Genomic DNA, 17,970 nt, shown 5'->3' with positions numbered 1-17,970 from the left:
TTGTTTTCTGTTCAAGGGACTTCCGGTTATTGTTGTGAATGATTGTGTCACCATATCAGTGGTCATTTGTTGTACAGTGATTTGTTGAGCACAATATCAGTGACTTAAAGTAACGTTAACTAGCTTGATGAGAAATCAGTGGTGTAACGTTAGCTTGCTGAGCATGACATGTTTTTGTCTTTTAAATATTCTATAAATGTTTGTGACAATTCTACACATTAATACAACTAAACTAAACCCTGTAGTTGATGCTCCAACCTGACAGAAACATTTTCATGCTTTAAAGTGACGATGAAGTAGCGCTGCCTCTGTGTTCTTTTGACTGTAATATGTGTTTATCATCATAACTGATTCCACAGTATTTTATCTCGGTTTATTATAGAGCATGTTCACTATGTTCAGTTCAAATAACATTTAACATTTAGTGTTAGTTTGTGTATGTGGAGTTGAGTAGAGGTAAGATCTGTGCATCCTCTTTCCTTAATTATCCATTTATTAAACTGTGATATATTATCTTTAACTGTCTTGTCTTAAACTGGAGTGATGGGAAATCACAACGCTGCTAAACAACAGATCCTAATGACATCAGAGGCTCTCCCAGAGATCTGAGGCCTCTCTGAATTTCTGCTTTGGTGGACTTGTGAAATGTCACGGCTGAAGTACTGTCCTAAATTTAACATTTGCATTTATCTAAGTATGGTCCAGATACCCGCCCGTCTTGTTCGTCCATTTCATCAAGGATGCTTTTGGAGGTGACCTGTGTGAACTTGCGGTACACAAGTATCCCAGCATGCATTTCATTTCAACCAGCAGCAGTGATGGAGGACATGAACCAAACTCACATGTAAGTAAATATTTTTGTACTGTTGTTGTTGTTGTCACCAGATTTAGTGTTGAGAATTGTATTTTTAGAGAGAACTGAACAGTTTATATTTCAAATATGTTGTTAATTTATCAAAAATAATGATGACTTGAAAATTAGCTTCAGTGTTTTCGGAAATGAGTCCTTCTAGTTTATCCCAGTCAGAGCAGATTTACCTTTCGGTAAATCGATTCGATTTGCCGGTTCGATCCCAGGTGTGGGAGCCCTTCTGTGCGGAGTTTGCACGTTCTCCCCGTGTCAGCGTGGGTTCTCTCCGGGCACTCCAGCTTCCTCCCACAGTCCAAAGACATGCAGGTTAATTGATAACTCTAAATTGTCCGTAGGTGTGAATGTGAGTGTGAATGGTTGTTTGTCTCTATGTGTCAGCCCTGTGATAGTCTGGCGACCTGTCCAGGGTGAACTCTGCCTCTCGCCCGATGTCAGCTGGGATAGGCTCCAGCCCCCCCGCGACCCTCAAGAGGATGAAGCGGTTAGAAGATGAATAAATGAATGAATGAACATTTCTGTGATGTACCATTGGTACATCACAGAAATAATACATACATACATTTGAAGTAAAAGATTTTAAATGCTGCAGTGTGTTAATTTAAATCTTGCATATATATCTATGTGGGTTTCTAAATCTTTAACTGGTTAAATTGTTGTCAGAATAGAATACATAATTCCATAATACCTTCATCATGATAAATGCACAATATGTATAGTCAGTGGGTGGTTGTCTTATCATTTTGTGAAATTCACATGACTGGGTTAAATTTAATCTGCTGATGAAGATCATGTGCGTTTGTCAGATGTTGTTTTAAATATCAAGAATGAACTTTGATCTCAGCTGTGTGACTGTGTGTTTCTGTGAGGTGTCAGTGAGACGACGAGAGTCAGGCGTTCCTTTCAAAGTATTTATTCAGGAAGGTTGTAGGTTACACATGCTGTAGCTTTGTAGTTCAGTAATTCAGTTGGGTTTTTATTGTGTGTGTGTTTTTTGTTGATAGGGACAGATACATATACATAGGGAATTGCACAGCAGTTAATCAATGCAATGTATCACAGCATTTATAGCTACTGCTAATTTCCAATGCCCGTCCCTAGAAGGGCCTTTAATGTGTGTGCAATGTGCAATGTGCAATGTGCAATGTGTGTGTTACATTGCATAACTATAATAATGATGATAGTGAAAGAATTTTACAAATAAGAGGAAAGGTTATTATGTCCGATGAACATTCACACTGCAGTGAAGAGCAGTAGTCAGGATGTAGCTCATCGAACAGGAAACACAGCACTTCAAGAAAAAATTTGCTGACATTGACAAGCTGCCCTCTTGTGACAGAATAACAGGCTGACTTTATTCTCTAAGTATATTAAGACATATTTTTAAAAAAAAACCCACAAAGGATGACATTTAGGCCCTGGCTACACATTTATAATGATTTCTAAAAACGGATAGTTTTTCTCCTCCTCTGTTCTGTCCACACAACCTTGATTTCACAAAATATCTCCGTACACACTACAACACAAAAATGACACCAAGCGCTCATCAGTGTCAGCCATCTTCTGCATTCTCCTGTTGTTGTGACGATATTAAGGTGCACAGGCTGATGTTACCTATTTCAAAACCACAACTGGAGATCTCATCACCCTTAATTCCCCTTCAATTTAAGTACCACGGAACTCATTTAAAACTAAGAGTGATGCTCTTGACGTGAAAATATTTCTTCCAATAATCGTCAGTGTTCCACAATCAGCTGCTTCAACAAGGCTGGATCTAAAGCCAGCAGGGTAGACTGCTCCATTCATCCATGAAGTGGTGGAGCAGTACTAAGTTTCAGTGTAAAGAAGTCATTAGACCAAACAGTGCTGACAAAACATAAACAAATCAATAGTCTGCCATTGAATGTTAGTTACACAAAGCAACAGTTGATATGTGCAAATTGAGGAGATGGTGTCCTCCTTTCCTAAACGCTCCGTTTTACACATCTACACAGATGAACAGCAGAGTTTTGAAAAATCTGCACCTCAAAAAGCGTTTCTAAAAAAATCTTAATTTTAGTGACCTAAAATTCTGTTTGTGTTTGGACAAGAGGCCAAATGGTATCTGTATACTTGTAGACGGGGCCTTAGGTACGATTAAGTAGTGGCTGTAATGACTAAATACTGATATTACTGATACACCAGGTAAAAGGTACACTCAATCGCTGTCTGAAAGCAGCTTCAGTATAAGTTAAAGCCACCTGAAGGCACCTCTGGGTTCTTATGTGCTGCAGATTACCAAACAAATTAAACTGTTGTACAGTGGATCTTAGATTAGAGAGTCCGGGGCTCCAGGCAGTTGCACACTTTGCCCCACTTTGCTCTTTGCCCAGGTGGTAATCAAACCTCACTCAGAGGATGATACATTTGCTTTGGTATTTCTGTTTTAGTTCGTATATTTCTTGCTCATGCTTTTTCTTCAATGTTTCTGTCTCTTCTTTCAGAGATTTTTCTTTGTGACTTGAGAGGTTTTGTAACAGACTGTACTCTTTGTCATGGCTCTCTTCATTCTCCCGCATCTGTCGCTCATGCCTTTTCTTCAGTTCCTGTATTTCCTCCATGTGCTTCTCTACCAGTGCTGTAAAGTCCTTGGTGTATTTCTGTCTGAACTCATTGAACTCTTCAGCTTGTTTTCTGGCCTCATCTTCATAATTCCTCTTCATTTCCTCCAGTTTTCTCTTATAGTTTTCCTCTAATTCTTTTCTCTCCTTCTCCTCTTGTTCTCTTCTGATTCGATCTTCTTCTCTTCTTTTCTTCTCATCTTTTTCTCTTTCCTGCTCGTATTCTTCCTGGAGCCTTTTAAGTCTTGTTTGCTCCTCTTGCCGTCTCTGTTCATTGTGCTGATATTGTCTATCCCACCATTCTTGTCTTTGCTTCTCCCAGTTCTCTTTTTGCTTTCTCATCTCTTCTTTACTTTGCTCCAACTCTCTGTCGAGTTTTTGTTCCCAGTCCTGTCGTTGAATGTCTTCCTGCGCCTTCCTCTCCCTGTCCTCGTCTTCCCTCATTTCCTGTTCTTTCTTTCTCTCCTCACGCTCCTTGTTGATGTTTTCCTCCATTTCTTTAAGTTGTTTATCTCTCAGTTGTCTCTCCTGTTCAGTGTCTGCTCTCTGTTGTTCCATTCTTCTCTTCATTGCCTCCATTTCCTCCTCATGTTTTCTCTGAAGCTCCTCTCTCTGTTTCTTCATCTCTTCTTCTTTCTCCTTCAGGATTCTCTCCACTTCCTTCTGTATGGCTTCTTCCGCCTCTTTGAACATCTCTGAGGTGTAGCAGTTGCAGCCATTTTCCATCAGCATTCTGTTGGACTTCTTCAGCAGCTCTCTGACTTGTGTGCGATCTGTCTGATTGTTGTTATTGAAGACCTGGTATCTTCCTCCACAGTCGTTTATCAGCTTTTTCAAAAAGTCATCACAGTCTTCAATGTAACTCTCAATTGTTTTATTTTTCAGATCATCTCCTCTGGTGAAGATAATGATGATGAAATCTCCTGAATTCTTGCCAAAATATTTCTTGATCAGTTCCACAGAGTCTTTCTCCTCTTGTGTAAAGCGGCCAATCTGCAGCACCAGTAAGAACACGTGAGGTCCAGGAGACAACATGCTGATGCATTTTAAAAGCTCCAGGTCCAGGAGACAACATGCTGATGCATTTTAAAAGCTCCTGTTGAACATCGTCATTGGACAGAGTCGTGTCAAACAGGCCGGGGGTGTCGACCACAGCGACAGGTCGTCCATCAATCTCTCCTGTTGCTTTCTTACAAAACTTAGTCACAGACTTTGAGCTGGGAGTAGAAAGAAAATGTTCTTTGTCCAAAATGGTGTTTCCAGTTGCACTCTTCCCACTGCCAGTCTTCCCAATCAGCACCATCCTCAGACACTCTCTGCTCTGACTGATGTCATCAGTTCCCATCTCCTTTTTCTGTTTTAGATCCTGCAGTTCAGCTTGAAGTCTTGAAACATTATCCAGCTGAGCCTTGGTGAACATCTTAACTGTGAAGCATCTGGATCCTCCAACTCTCATCTTTTCCACAGCATCCAACAGCCCTGGGATCTGCTGCTGGTCCTTGATGTTGAGAACAACATATCTTCCTCCACAGCTCTGACAGAGCTCCTGGATGGCATTATTTTTACTTATAAAGTTAACAACATCTGGAGCTGCAGGATCTGACTCCACAGTGAACAGGATCAAGGTGAAGTCATTGACTCCAGAGCTGAATGTGTTCCTGATGGTCTCTAACTCTCCCTTGTCTTCATCAGTGAGGGGACGCACAGGTAGGACCAGGATGAAGGCATGGACGCCCTCAGGATCACAGAGGGAGATACACCTGAATGATTCCTCCATCACTGCCTCCTGAGGTTTTCCATACAAGGCAGGCAGCTCCACCAGGGAAACCCAACGTCCACACACCTCTCCCTGATGTTTAACACACTCTGATGAGCTGGAGACTGAATGAAGCTCTGTCTGACCTAAAATGGCCTTGGCTGCTGAAGTCTTCCCTGCTCCTCTCCTCCCACACAGGACCAGGTTTAAAGCTGCTCTGATGGGTTTATTAGCTGTTTCTTCAATCCTCTCCATCAGTGATCTGTGGTTGTCTTCAGACAAACTGTAGTATCTTCCTCCACAGTCTCTCAGGAGTTCATTAACAGTGACACTCATTTCACTGCCCTCATGTGTCGTGATGACCATCGAGTATTTAAAGGCATCTTGACCAAACAGACTCAGGATGAACTTCAGTGTTTGTCTGTCCTCCTCAGTGANTTCCTCCACAGTCTCTCAGGAGTTCATTAACAGTGACACTCATTTCACTCCTCTCCTCATGTGTCATGATGACCATCGAGTATTTAAAGGCATCTTGACCAAACAGACTCAGGATGAACTTCAGTGTTTGTCTATCCTCCTCAGTGAACTCAGAGGGTTTCACTAACAGCAGCAGAACATTTGGTCCAGGAGGACAAAGAGTCAAACAGTTCTTCACCTCTCTTCTCATGGCCTCCTCAGACAAACTGAAGATGTTTGGAGTTTTCACTACTGTTAATGGTTTTCCTCTCCACTCTCCATCGATGGCCACACATTGCCTGGTTGGGGAAAGTCTTTGATGATGAAAACTTTGTTCCCCAATGATGAAGTTCCCAAGTCTTGTCTGTTTGTCTTTACTTTTTCCCAGCAGCACAATCCTAAGTGCAGATGCTGTTTAAAAAAAAAGAAAAAAGAAAGATAAAAACTCTTTATAAAGCTGAAATCACAACACTTTGCTCATATCAAATCAAATCAAGCTTTAACTGTCATCTCAAAAAAACTTTAACAGTAATGCAGGTAAAACGAAACAGTGCTTGCGGGGGGACGTTCCAACATTGAATTAATGAAAACTAATACCATAAAATGGACATCAATAAAATACAATAAAACCCTAACTATCCAGCAATAAATCACAAACTAAACGTCCAGTATGACACTCACACATCATACATCAGCAATGACCATTTTCAGAAAAAGTGACAATTGGTATTTAAAGTGACCATCTGCAGCGCTGTGCAGTATGTATAAGGTGTATGGAATGGAGAGTCCATAAAGTGATCTCCTCATCTATCTCCTGAGTCAGTTTTGTGGTTGAATTCATGGTGTCAACATTTTGTTAAAATATTATAAGTCACATGTCATTCACATTTAATCTGTCTTTAAATTTGTATTTAAAATACTCGATCTCCTGCAAATTCTGTTCATATACAGCTGTTTTTATTAGAAATTTCATTTTAGAAAAAATAATGGTGGTCAGAAACATTAAGTTAAAAACGACTGTACAGCAGCGATCAGTGCCATTACAGGAGATACTGCTCTGTCCACACAGAGTGGTGAATGTGGAGGATGGGAATGTACAGTTTGTGTTAGCCTTAAATGATTGCATATATGTGCAATATAAACATTTGGACATTATTTTTAAGAAAAGGCAGCATCACATCTCCTCTAAAATGTATTTTGCAAATGGGAAGTAGCTACATTGGACAAAAAATTTAAACATTACATAATATAACAAAAAAGATAATCCATCTACCTGACAGGTGTGGCATGTCAAGATGTTGATCAAACAGCATAATTATCTCTCAGGTGTGCCTTTTGATGGTCTCAATAGGACACTCTAAAATGTGCAGTTTTATCTTGAAAAACAGTCATTTGCTAGAATTTTTACACCACCATTTGCCCAACGCAATGCGAAACATCTCTTTCACATTGAGTTGATCAGGTTGTTGATAGTGGTCTGTTGAATGTTGGCCCATTCGTCTTTAATGGCTGTGTGCAGTTGCAGGGTATTGGCAGGAATTTGAACAAGGTGTTGGACACACTGACCCAGAGCATCCTATACATGCTCAATGGGTGACATGTCTGGTGAGGATGCAGGTCATGCAAGAACTGGGATGTTATCATCTTTCAGGAATTGTGTACAGATCTTTGCAACATAGGACTGTGCATTATCATGTTGCAACGTGGGGCCGTGCATTATCATGCTGCTATGTGGGACTGTGCATTATCATGTTGCAATGTGGGACCGTGCATTATCGTGCTGCAACGTGGGGCCATGCATTATCATGCTGCAATGTGAGATCACAGTGGGTTTCAGGATCTTATCACGGTATCTCTGTGCATTCTAACTTTCCATCAATAAAATGCACCTGTGTTCGTTGTCCATAGCTCATACCAACCCAAACCACAACCCCACCGCCACCATAGGGCACTCTGTTCACACAGTAGGGCTGTCAAAAGCACCATGAAATTGAGTTCTAATATTTTCGAATTAATTTAGTAGAGTTCGAATAATATTCAAATTTATTATTATTATTATTATTTTATTTTAATTTTTTTTTTTTTTACAAAAAAACCCCCACAAAAAGTAACATGCTTATTGCTGGCGCAATATGAACGTGACACTCGGATGAAAACACCCAATCCAACCTCACTGAAGTGCCAGGTATGATCAACTTCTGCCTCGTTATTTGAGCAATGTTTGGATACTTCAGTGCGCCTGTAGTTTTCCACCACATGAGTGGATCCTGGTCAGCTCGTAGTGGTGTCTCATTCTGGTAATGTTTCATCTTTTCTTCAAAAACGGTAGGCAGGGAGGCAGCAGGTGCAACACTCCCTGTATGTCTCCCCGAACAGGTCACACATCGCGGACAGCGCAGTGGGTGGTGTTGGCGCAGCGGGCTTCTCCGTCGGTGCCTCTCCTTCCATTGCTGCGTCCCTCTCTGGCCCGGCTTGTGCGCGAGCCATCTCCATCCGAACGGAATTCACCGTGATATACAACATTATTAATAGTATTAATTAATTATTAATGATATTCGAATTATCAAATTTAGGTTTGAACTTATAAAAAAATATATATATTTGAATATATTTCAACTTCGATTTTTTTTTGACAGCCCCATCACACAGTGGCATTAGCAACCTGCCCATCCACACTCCGCCACACATCTGCCCAGTGCAGTGTATACCTGAATTCAACTGTGAAGAGAACACCTCTCCAAAGTACCACATGCCATTGATGGTTGCAAACCTAAGTCAGTTTTGATAAAGCACTGTTGGGTCAAGTCCAGGATGACGAGCAAGCATGAGCTTTCCTGACACAGTTTCTGACAGTTTGTGCAAAATATCAACTGTCAACTCACTCGAACTTCGTCACAATCAACGTTTGGTCATGGAATTTCCACATCCACATATGACGTCCAAGGTACCCTGGGTGTGTTGGTTGTAGACGTTCTAGAACACCGTCTCAACTTCAGCCTGTTACATGCATTGTCTGTTTTCAAAATACACTTCTGTTTTCACAGTAAATGTACAGTTTGCATAGTCTCTTCAAAATACATGCACTCGGTACAACACCTTTTTTCCTTCAACAACAAATGCACATATTTACGTTTAGCCAATACACACGTGGTTTAGGGAAAAGAACAGGGTTTGGCTTTACAATTTTCGAGGAAGTGAACACCGGCCTCACAGATGAAAGTTGGTGTTTGTTGGACCCATCCACCACCCTTTCCGTCTGCCCTACTCTAACTTCCATGGCCTGAACCGAAGTTGTTGTCCCAGCGCGTTTCCCCCTGAGGCTGGCCGTGTATTATGCTGATCTGAAAGGACGACTTTTTTTTTCTGTGTCTGACGCCATAAGTCACTGATTAAGCGCAGGTTTTCAAAGACTTTGAACTGAGACCAGGTTGCTTTGGTTTTGCAAATCATTTGTCACAACACTTGGTTCCAAGTGGCTATTCTCAGACAATCTTGCAAGTGAAGATGATAAATGTGGAGGTCCTGAGCTAGTGTTGATACCTGTGTTCTGTGGTTGTGAGGCTGGATGGATGTACTGCCAAATTCATAGAAACAATGTTGGAGATGGCTTATGGTAGTGAAGCGAATGTTTACTGTAGTTCACAGGTAACAACTCTGGTGGACATTCCTGCATTGAGCTTGCCAATGGCACGCTCCATCTGTGGCATTGTGTTGTGTTATCAAACTGCACATTCTAGTGTGTCTGTGACCATCCCAATACACAGTTGTATAGTAATCATGTTGTTTAATCAGCATCTTGATATGCCACATCTGTCAGGCGGATGGACTATCTTGGAAAGGGAGAATTGCTCACTAACATGGATTTTAACAGGTTTGCGACCAAAAATAGAGATAAATATATCTATTGAGTGCATAAAAAAGTCTCTGATCTTAAACCTGTAAGAAATGGAAGCAAAAACAAAAGTATTGCATTTAAATTTCGTTCAGTGTATTTTGCTCCATTGAATTTCAGTGGTAATTGTGTGGAATTGTGTTTTGGATTACGCTGGAGAAGAGATGTCACTAAAATCTATTTTCAAAATTATGATTTGCATTGAGATGAATTTACTTACATTGAGTCACCGGTGTTTTCTCTGCAAGTTGCGGAGTGATCTTTTTAACCACACGCAGCCCTGTAAAAATATGTCATCATTAATTTGCAGATTCAAGTTCTATTTTAATCAAGGACTGTATGAACAAAGTTTGGCTTGGCAGAAATGTTACTGCACTTACCAGCAGCTTTTACAGCATCCATGATAGAGATCTGTGTTCCTCTTTGTTTCAGGCTTTGATGATCACCTGGTAGAGCAGGTGTTGCGTCCTCAAACACATCACAGCTCACATGCTCTCCATTGTTCTCCTTTGCAGTTTGACCCAATCGTGTTAACAGCTCTGGACGTTCAAGGTTCTTCTGTTTCAAGTATCTGTATCTACACATTCTGATCATGTCTTTTAATGGAGGGTGTGTCATGTATTTTTTCTTTACACCTGAACTCTCCTCTCTGGGTGTTGTTATCAAAACCAACACATGATCAAATGATCGATCACTGAACTTTCCAAGGATCCTATCCAGCTTCCCTTTTTGTTTCTCAGTGAAGTCTTCAGGCTGTAGAACCAGCAGGAACACATGAGGTCCAGGATCAGAGTATCTCACACAGTTTTCTACATGTTCTGACAGTTTGTTTTCAGAGATGTTGGGATGCAGCAGATCTGGAGTGTTGATCAGAACTATTTCTTTGTCCTTTATCTGTCCTCTTTCTGTCAGACAGCAGTCTGGTTCTTCCTCAGTGTTGAACTTAGTCTCTCCCAGTATGACGTTCCCCACTGAACTCCTCTGAGACCAGCTGTTCCCCAGCAGAACAACCCTCAGCTCAGACACTGTGGAAAACAAACATTTATAAAAGGCAAAAAAAAATCCAACAACAATTAAATGCAGACTAGCATTTATTCATTGTTAGTTTATTCAATGTTGAATTTCAGGGGTTTAGTTACTCATCGATTTTACTTATGAAGTAATTTACTGAAATACTCTAAAATAGCAGGATAACATAATTCAGTTAAACTCACTGTTAGGTGGCAGCCATTTAAAGCTGCTACTGCGCTTCCGAGGATGCGGATCGTCTGTGATAGTGAGGACACAGTATTTGTTTACTTAATCATGTAAATCACACTTAATCTGTGTAATCTCTAATAACACATGCATTTATAGTAGACCTTAAGACAGTAACACTGTCATTATTCAGATGTCCAGTGCAGTCTTTTAAAACTCTGACTCAGAGAGCAGGTGTAGTGAAAACTGTGTTTGTTCACCCTGAGCTGAGGGAAAACGTGACTTTTGACTTGTGACTCTGTGAATTTACCCTGCTCGCTGGCAGGCTTTCATCTACAAACCCTGAGTGTGTGTCTGTCTCCTTCCTGACAGAGACAGACACACAGTGTCATTTCTTCATTGATACAGTTTATATCAAAGTGCAAATCAAAGAGCATTAATTAGCGGAGGATTACTGTATGTCCAGATCAAAATCCTGGTTGAACATTAGTTTGTTACTCAGCACCATTGAAGTTATCTCCTTTATGCCCTCACATTAAAATATCACACATAATCAAGTTACCCCTTTATTTCCATACATAGGTATGTATCTGTATGTTTTCATTATCGTCATAGCAAGATTGACTCAACCCAGAGCAAAGGTAGGCAACCTGCAACTCCAGAGCCACATGCTGCTCTTTACACCCTCTCCACTGGCTCCCTGTGGCTTGGACATAAAATTATATGGAAATGAATAAGTGTTATTTTGTAACATTCAGACTTTAATTTGTCATTATTGTGGACCCAGAGTGATTATTGCATTCTGCAGCTGTAAATATGTGTAGCCTATACATCGAATTAAGAAACACTTTAACGTTTCGTCAACTAAAATGTCATACGGCTACGACCTTGTGTTTTTTCTGAATTTACGAATTTTGCTGAACTCAAGTAACAGTGGTTAACCTAGACGAATTTTGCTGAACTCAAGTAACAGTGGTTAACCTAGAGTCTCTCTAGCAAGGCTAGCTATGGATTCCAAATCCAAAAAAGGATTTCACAGCATTTCAGTGACTGTGTTTAAATTTACTATGTTTGTTAAAGTAGCTGAAATAAAGCCACTGAAGACTGTGGAGCGAAGGATTCTAATAGATGTCTGAAATTTAAATTGTACTCTATTTCAAACTCCACGCCTTTTCAAGTGCTCATCACCAAACACATTATTACTGGATCTGATTGAGAGCTTACAGTCATGTCTTTATGTCTGTGATCTATAAAATCTTTGACTATATTTTCCATCTTCAGTTATTGGCTCCTGTGTTTTGTTCCCATCAGATTAAAGCTGAACAAATATATTCAAAATGTAATGTAGGCTACAGCCTAATGATGAATTAATGGACAACACTGAATGAAACTTCATTATGTTCATTTACTGATACTTTTCGTTGCTTTGACTCAGACTCTTTATTTTTTTTAAGATAATTTTGCTCTGTTCACATATACATGCATTATTATCTCTACATCCACTTGATCAAAATGGAGGCCCTGACTTTCATTTACCTGTTGCCATGGTGAATTGTCGTATCAGAGCTGCATTAATGATGGTTTTTGTTTTTTTTTCAGCTCACAGGCTTAACTCAGAGTGAACATTCTCAGCGTTGATTGAACTGACTCTGGTCAGCTGATCTGGAACCAAAACTCAGAATTTTCCACCTCAGCGTTAGTGAACTCATAGTTCAGGGTTAGACTCAGAGTTTATTACAGCTGCTTTCTGAAACAGGGCCCGGATCTGGAACAGACAGATGGAAAACCTACCAGAACCCAACATGAACAAAAGAGAAACCCCCATCTAAAAGTGACCTTTAGGACAGTCAGACACAGTTCAAATGGATCCAGTGATAATTTGATCTGATCCAAAGACCCAGAGAAACATTCATCCATTCATTAATATGACATACTACATGGTGGCCACTCTGCAGTGGGCTGTTTATAATTATTTAGCATTTTAACTTTGCAGTGTTGGTGGTGAAAGCAAATGAATCTGTCCAAACACTGTTAAATCCTTTATTTTCTTTCAAGATTTTTCCTTTTTTGGATTTGGATTACATAACTAGCCTTGCTAGACAGACTCACCACCCCTACCGAAGTTCAGCAAAATTCAGAGGAAAAGGCTCCAGGTCAAAGATGTGTGGCGCACATTTTGGTTGATGAAAAGTTAGTGTTTTCTAATTATATGTATGGGCTAAACATTTTTATAATTGTAGAAAACAATAATCACTCTTGGCTTATAAAAATGACAAATAAATCTGAATGTTGAAAAGTAACTAATTAATTTCCATATAACTTTACTGCTAATTGGTGGAGCCCCTGACTTGCGTCTGACTGGACTCACCTGATGCTGCAGTCGCCATAACGTGTTCTGCTGGAAGCATCATTTTGACTTGACACTGAAGATCAACTGCTGAAGACAAACTGCTGCACTTTAGGAACCTGAATAAAGAATATTTAAAATGTAAATGATCTTCACACCAATGGATGTGGATATGATTGATTTCTATGAAACATGGCTGAAACCAAATCATCTATCAATCACCTATCACTTGACTAAACTTGTTCTGGCTACTAAATTAAAGGTGGAGGTATTGCGTTAATCTATAAGTGTGATTTCTAGTTAACCTTCCAAACATTTAATTCAACTCATTTGAAGCTTTTGTATTGAAACCATCTCCATCAATTTCTTTGTCCTGGGCAACAGGCTCCGCCTTGTGGTACTATAGAGACTGTCTGGCCCTTTTTCCCAATTTTAAAAGAATATGGAGACTTTGTGTTCATAAGCAGACCTGCAGGGGAATGGAACACTCAAATTATTAAATTAAAGGCCTGTTGTCTGCTCTGAAAAAAGTAGTTGTTACGCAATTTTTGTGCTCCTAAATTCTGATAAAACTGAATGCTATAACGTTTTATTCTTGTCTTTTTTAAAGAGCAAGATTCATTTTCACTTTCACATTTTGTTTTCTTTTCCTCAAAACCCTGCCCCCGCACTCACATACAGGGCAGTTGCTAGGAATTCTGGGCCCCCTGAAAGAATATCGGTGTGGGCCCCTCTACCCCATTCATTGCCACTTTTTTTACAACTGTGTATTATGATGTTTTTCTTCATTTTTCTGTTTTTCAGTGTTCTTGACGGTGCCTGGCGTAATACACCCAATTTGTTTTCTTTTTTACGATTAACCCCTCAACAAGTCGGAATATTATTATGTAAATTATGTATTATTAGTTGTCTTATTCCCATTTCTCTGATTTGCAACACGTTATTACACCTCTGATTGCAAATACATTTTCAATTAACCACTCAACAAATAGGTAGTGGGTATTTTATTGTAACAATCAAGCACTGATATGCAAAAAAACAAAGTGTCCTGGCTCAAGATAGTCCACAAGGTGGAGCCCAAGGTAGATATGTAGCATTTAACTTAAATGTGCAAGTAAAACAAACAGCACATGAAATACGTTGTTGTAAAATAAATATCAAAAACAAAAACAAGCCTCATCTAATCTCAATTTAGGTTTAAATTGGCTTGTTTGTTCACTGTCAGTCTGATCAGAAAGCCCAACGCCGGGCCTTTTTGTTGGCAAAGTCACTGATGAGGTCTTTGAAGTCCAACTGTCGGCTTAGCTGACTTTCAATTGAAAGTCTAGCAAGGCTATTTCATTGGACTGCTGGGGGTGAGGGTCTGCTGCGGGGTCAAACTCAGACGAAGCAGCCACTGCTGATTCTGGAGCAGCAGAGCATAAAGGTTTATTGTTCCATTATATATTACAATATATATTGTAAACATTAAATGTTATGTTTCATGGAAAAACTGTTGCAGAACTAACCTAGTCTTGGAATACACAAAATCTAAATGGGCTTCTTAGTACCATAGCTCTAGGCAGACAGCTTCACTTTGCCAGGCAAAAAATATTTTTAAACCATTCAAAAGTCATTGTAAACTGTCCAAAATTCTAAATGGTCTTTTTACTTTGTTGTTGTCAGCTATTATGGTGTCTTTTATTTTATATTGATATGAAAACAAACAACAACAACAAATCTTTGAACATCTAACTTTTTTGTATTTAGGCTATTCAAACGTCCGACCAATAACACATTTTTACAAGACCACATTTGAACACATCATGATAATGTAATTGACCTTCGCATGATGCTCATAATTACTGAGTAGAACTTGAATGCATCATAATACAATTTAATGCAGCCTCTGAGTGGGTGCATATGTGGAGCACTGTCCGACAGTGATATGTGTGAAACACACAGTCCGCTGTCGTAGCCTCCAAATTAGTAATGTTCAGTTAGCTAGCTACACTAGGAATCGTTGCTCTATAATGAACTGGCGACTTTTTAATGAACTGGCGACTTGTCCAGAGTTTAGCCCGGCCCGATGAGACAGCTAACGTAGGCTCCAGCCTGCGCCCCATCAAAGGTAAGGTTACAGACAATAAATGAATGAACAAGTAGGCTAATCGTTTCAGCCGCCCTCGGTACAATAAATGAATGAACAAGTAGGCTAATCGTTTCAGCCGCCCTCGGTAGTTTTACTGTCACCATTCTTAGAGAAAAATTGTTTGATGTCCTGGGCCCCTGCTCTGCTGCTCCTACTCCTGGCCTCCTTCTCAAATCTTTTCTGGTGTCCAGATTTGTGTTTTTTGGGGGCCATCACCTAGCCTATTTGATCTCCCTCACTCCCTGCTGGAGTTTGCTCGCGCTCACTTAATTCCCATGAGGAAGAGCGAACCGTGGTGTGGACCAAACCATTTTTTAAGAAGGGGCCAAGGGGGTTATTGAAATTATTAAAATTAAAATATTGTGTGACTTTGTGGCTTTGTTTTAGTTCGGATTCATTAGTATGAACATATATATTAGTTAAGTCTATGCATAATAATTTAGTCATAGAGGCTACTGGGGGCTGTGTGTGGGCTGTGGGCCCTTAGAATTGTCATGACCTTTCCCCCCTATACGACGGCGCTGCTCACATAGCCCCTGCTTGCACTTAAATTTCCTCTGCTTTTGCTCAGATTGTTTGCTTTCACTCAGATATTGCTGCTTTCATGGAATTCCTGCTCTCTAGCTTGAGTCTTCCCCTCGCTCTCAAGCTCCCTCTGTGCACTTATGAATTGTCTGCTCTCAGATCTGCACTCGGCTCCTGGATTTTTTTGTGCAACAATCCTGTGTAGTGTTGAGCAATGAAGTGATCCCTGCCTCATCGTGGGCGTGTTCGCTCTACTTCTCAGAGTAGCCCGTACAGATGGTTAATCTTTGACCAGGTTCATGCACTTCTGCACTCCAGGGCTTTATTAAATGCCCTTCATTTGCTGTCTTTACAACTTCTGGCATAAAATCAGTGTACTGGAGTATAAAACATCTCACTTAATGCTACAGCGTGATTACTGTTAATTCAGATACATATTTAGCTGCTCATAATTTCTCTGGGTTTGACTGCCCTGTTAGGACATACACTGATCAGCTACAACATCAAAACCACTGACAGATGAAGTTAGTCACACTGATCATCTCATTACAATGTAATGTTATGCTGGGAAACCTTTGGTCCTGGGGTTGGTTGTCCAAAACACCTTCAGGTAAGATTTTCTTTAAAGTTCTAGTTAAGGATTCCCTTAAAATAAAGTCAGTTGCACAAAACCCCCTTATGTCTTCTCCTTAAGGTTTCCTTAAAATGCTCACTTAAGTATTTTTTTGTTTTAACTTTGACTTGGCCTTATACCTAAAGCAGGATTTATACTAAATGAGTTTTTCCTTAACAAAGGCAACCTTTTAAGGGATTATGTTCAACTGTAAAGTCTCTCAGCTAAGGAGAAATGAAGCCTTAAGTGTTATACTTAAGGCATTTTGTGTCTGACATGCCCCACCACCCAAACACTGTTGCAGACCTTGGTACCAAACACTGCAGGATGATGATGCACATAGGCTTCATCTCTCCCGTTTGTCCTGATTCACATTTACAAAAAGCTTCAGACATTTACACTAGAAACTGTGCAGTACAAATACTTTATTTTACTGGTAACAGTAGCAGGAGTAGAAGGTTCAGTGCCTTGCTCAAAGGCACATGGACAGCACAGATGAAAGGCACATTCAACTTCTTACTAACATGTTAACATTTTGCAAAAAACTGTTGGAAAAAAGGGTGCGCTTCTGATCTGTAACGTTGACAGGAAGTGACCACCATGAGACGGCGTATCATCTCTAGTCAACAACTCTCTGTGCTTCTGATCTGTAACGTTGACAAGAAGTGATTCATGTCAGGGTTTTTGCTTCGTCACTGACCTTTGACTTGGACATTAGTACAGTAATTTACTTAATAAACCGGAAGAGTTGAATAGCTCCATTGAAGAGTATTAAAATACAACTTTTGAAATTAATTTATAAATTAGTGAATTAAATAAATCAGTAAACAGTAAAACATATGTTCAGAAGACATCCTGTAGCGTTTGACAGCGTTTGTAGCGTTGTTTATTTTCTCTTAATACGTGAACATGGTGTACGTACCTGCAGTTGATGCTGTTATGTTGAATTGTTGATCTGCCATAGGTATTTTTTTTTATTAATTAGAAGTGAGAATCTCCATTCAGTTGTTGTGGTCATAGTTACAAGCTGTGACTGGTCCACATGATCAGCAGGACTGGATGGTCAACACACAGAGGATTGTTTAAATCAGTCTGCAGAAGGAAACACAGGAATGTTGCATTTATTACAAGAAATACCTGAGAGACCAGAAATATACTGTGGGCACTGTAAAGACTTAAATGACTGGTCTTGTCAAATGAATTTGTAAAATGTAAAAACTTGTACACGAATGTGTGTGGGTTATTTCTGATGCTGAGTTACACAGCACTATAATGTCAGATGAGACTTTTATACCAGCACCACAAAGTATAGTTACAATTAAGTCAATGCACACACAAGTCTTTATCTCAACAAAAAACTGAAAATTTAATGGACAAACAACTCAGAACATATCTTTTTAATGTAGCCTACAACTTACAGCTGTTTTTATCTTTGATGATTATCTCTCATTTTAATTGAATGATAGTTGTATATTTTTTAGGGCTGCCCCCTGACTAATAATTTTCCTAGTGGACCATCAATCCTCATCAGGGTCCATCAGTGGACCAACAGTCCTCATCAGGGTCCATCAGTGGACCAACAGTC

General features: G+C 39.8%; 2 protein-coding genes across 2 annotated transcripts in view; both read right to left on the bottom strand.

Annotated features, from left to right (window-relative positions):
• LOC126394935 (protein mono-ADP-ribosyltransferase PARP14) overlaps positions 1-17,970 on the bottom strand; it is a 118,703-nt gene that overhangs the window by 58,720 nt on the left and 42,013 nt on the right. The gene's annotated exons all lie outside the window — the stretch shown is intronic.
• Positions 1,778-17,970, bottom strand: part of LOC126393887 (GTPase IMAP family member 8-like) — an 18,579-nt gene continuing 2,386 nt past the window's right edge. Inside the window, exons 2-7 of the mRNA XM_050050293.1 lie at positions 17,308-17,477; positions 13,138-13,235; positions 10,787-10,840; positions 10,019-10,597; positions 4,542-5,457; positions 1,778-4,504 (exon numbers count right to left, since the gene is read on the bottom strand). Of these exons, the coding sequence (XP_049906250.1) occupies positions 3,259-4,504; positions 4,542-5,457; positions 10,019-10,597; positions 10,787-10,840; positions 13,138-13,180 (2,838 nt within the window). The 5' untranslated portion in view covers positions 13,181-13,235; positions 17,308-17,477 and the 3' untranslated portion in view covers positions 1,778-3,258. The remainder of the gene's footprint in view (positions 4,505-4,541; positions 5,458-10,018; positions 10,598-10,786; positions 10,841-13,137; positions 13,236-17,307; positions 17,478-17,970) is intronic.

Source organism: Epinephelus moara, chromosome 8 (genome assembly GCF_006386435.1).
Source record: "Epinephelus moara isolate mb chromosome 8, YSFRI_EMoa_1.0, whole genome shotgun sequence".
Lineage (NCBI taxonomy): Eukaryota > Metazoa > Chordata > Actinopteri > Perciformes > Serranidae > Epinephelus > Epinephelus moara.
Note: the sequence above shows the minus strand (reverse complement) of the source record. Positions and strands in the feature narration are given on the sequence as shown.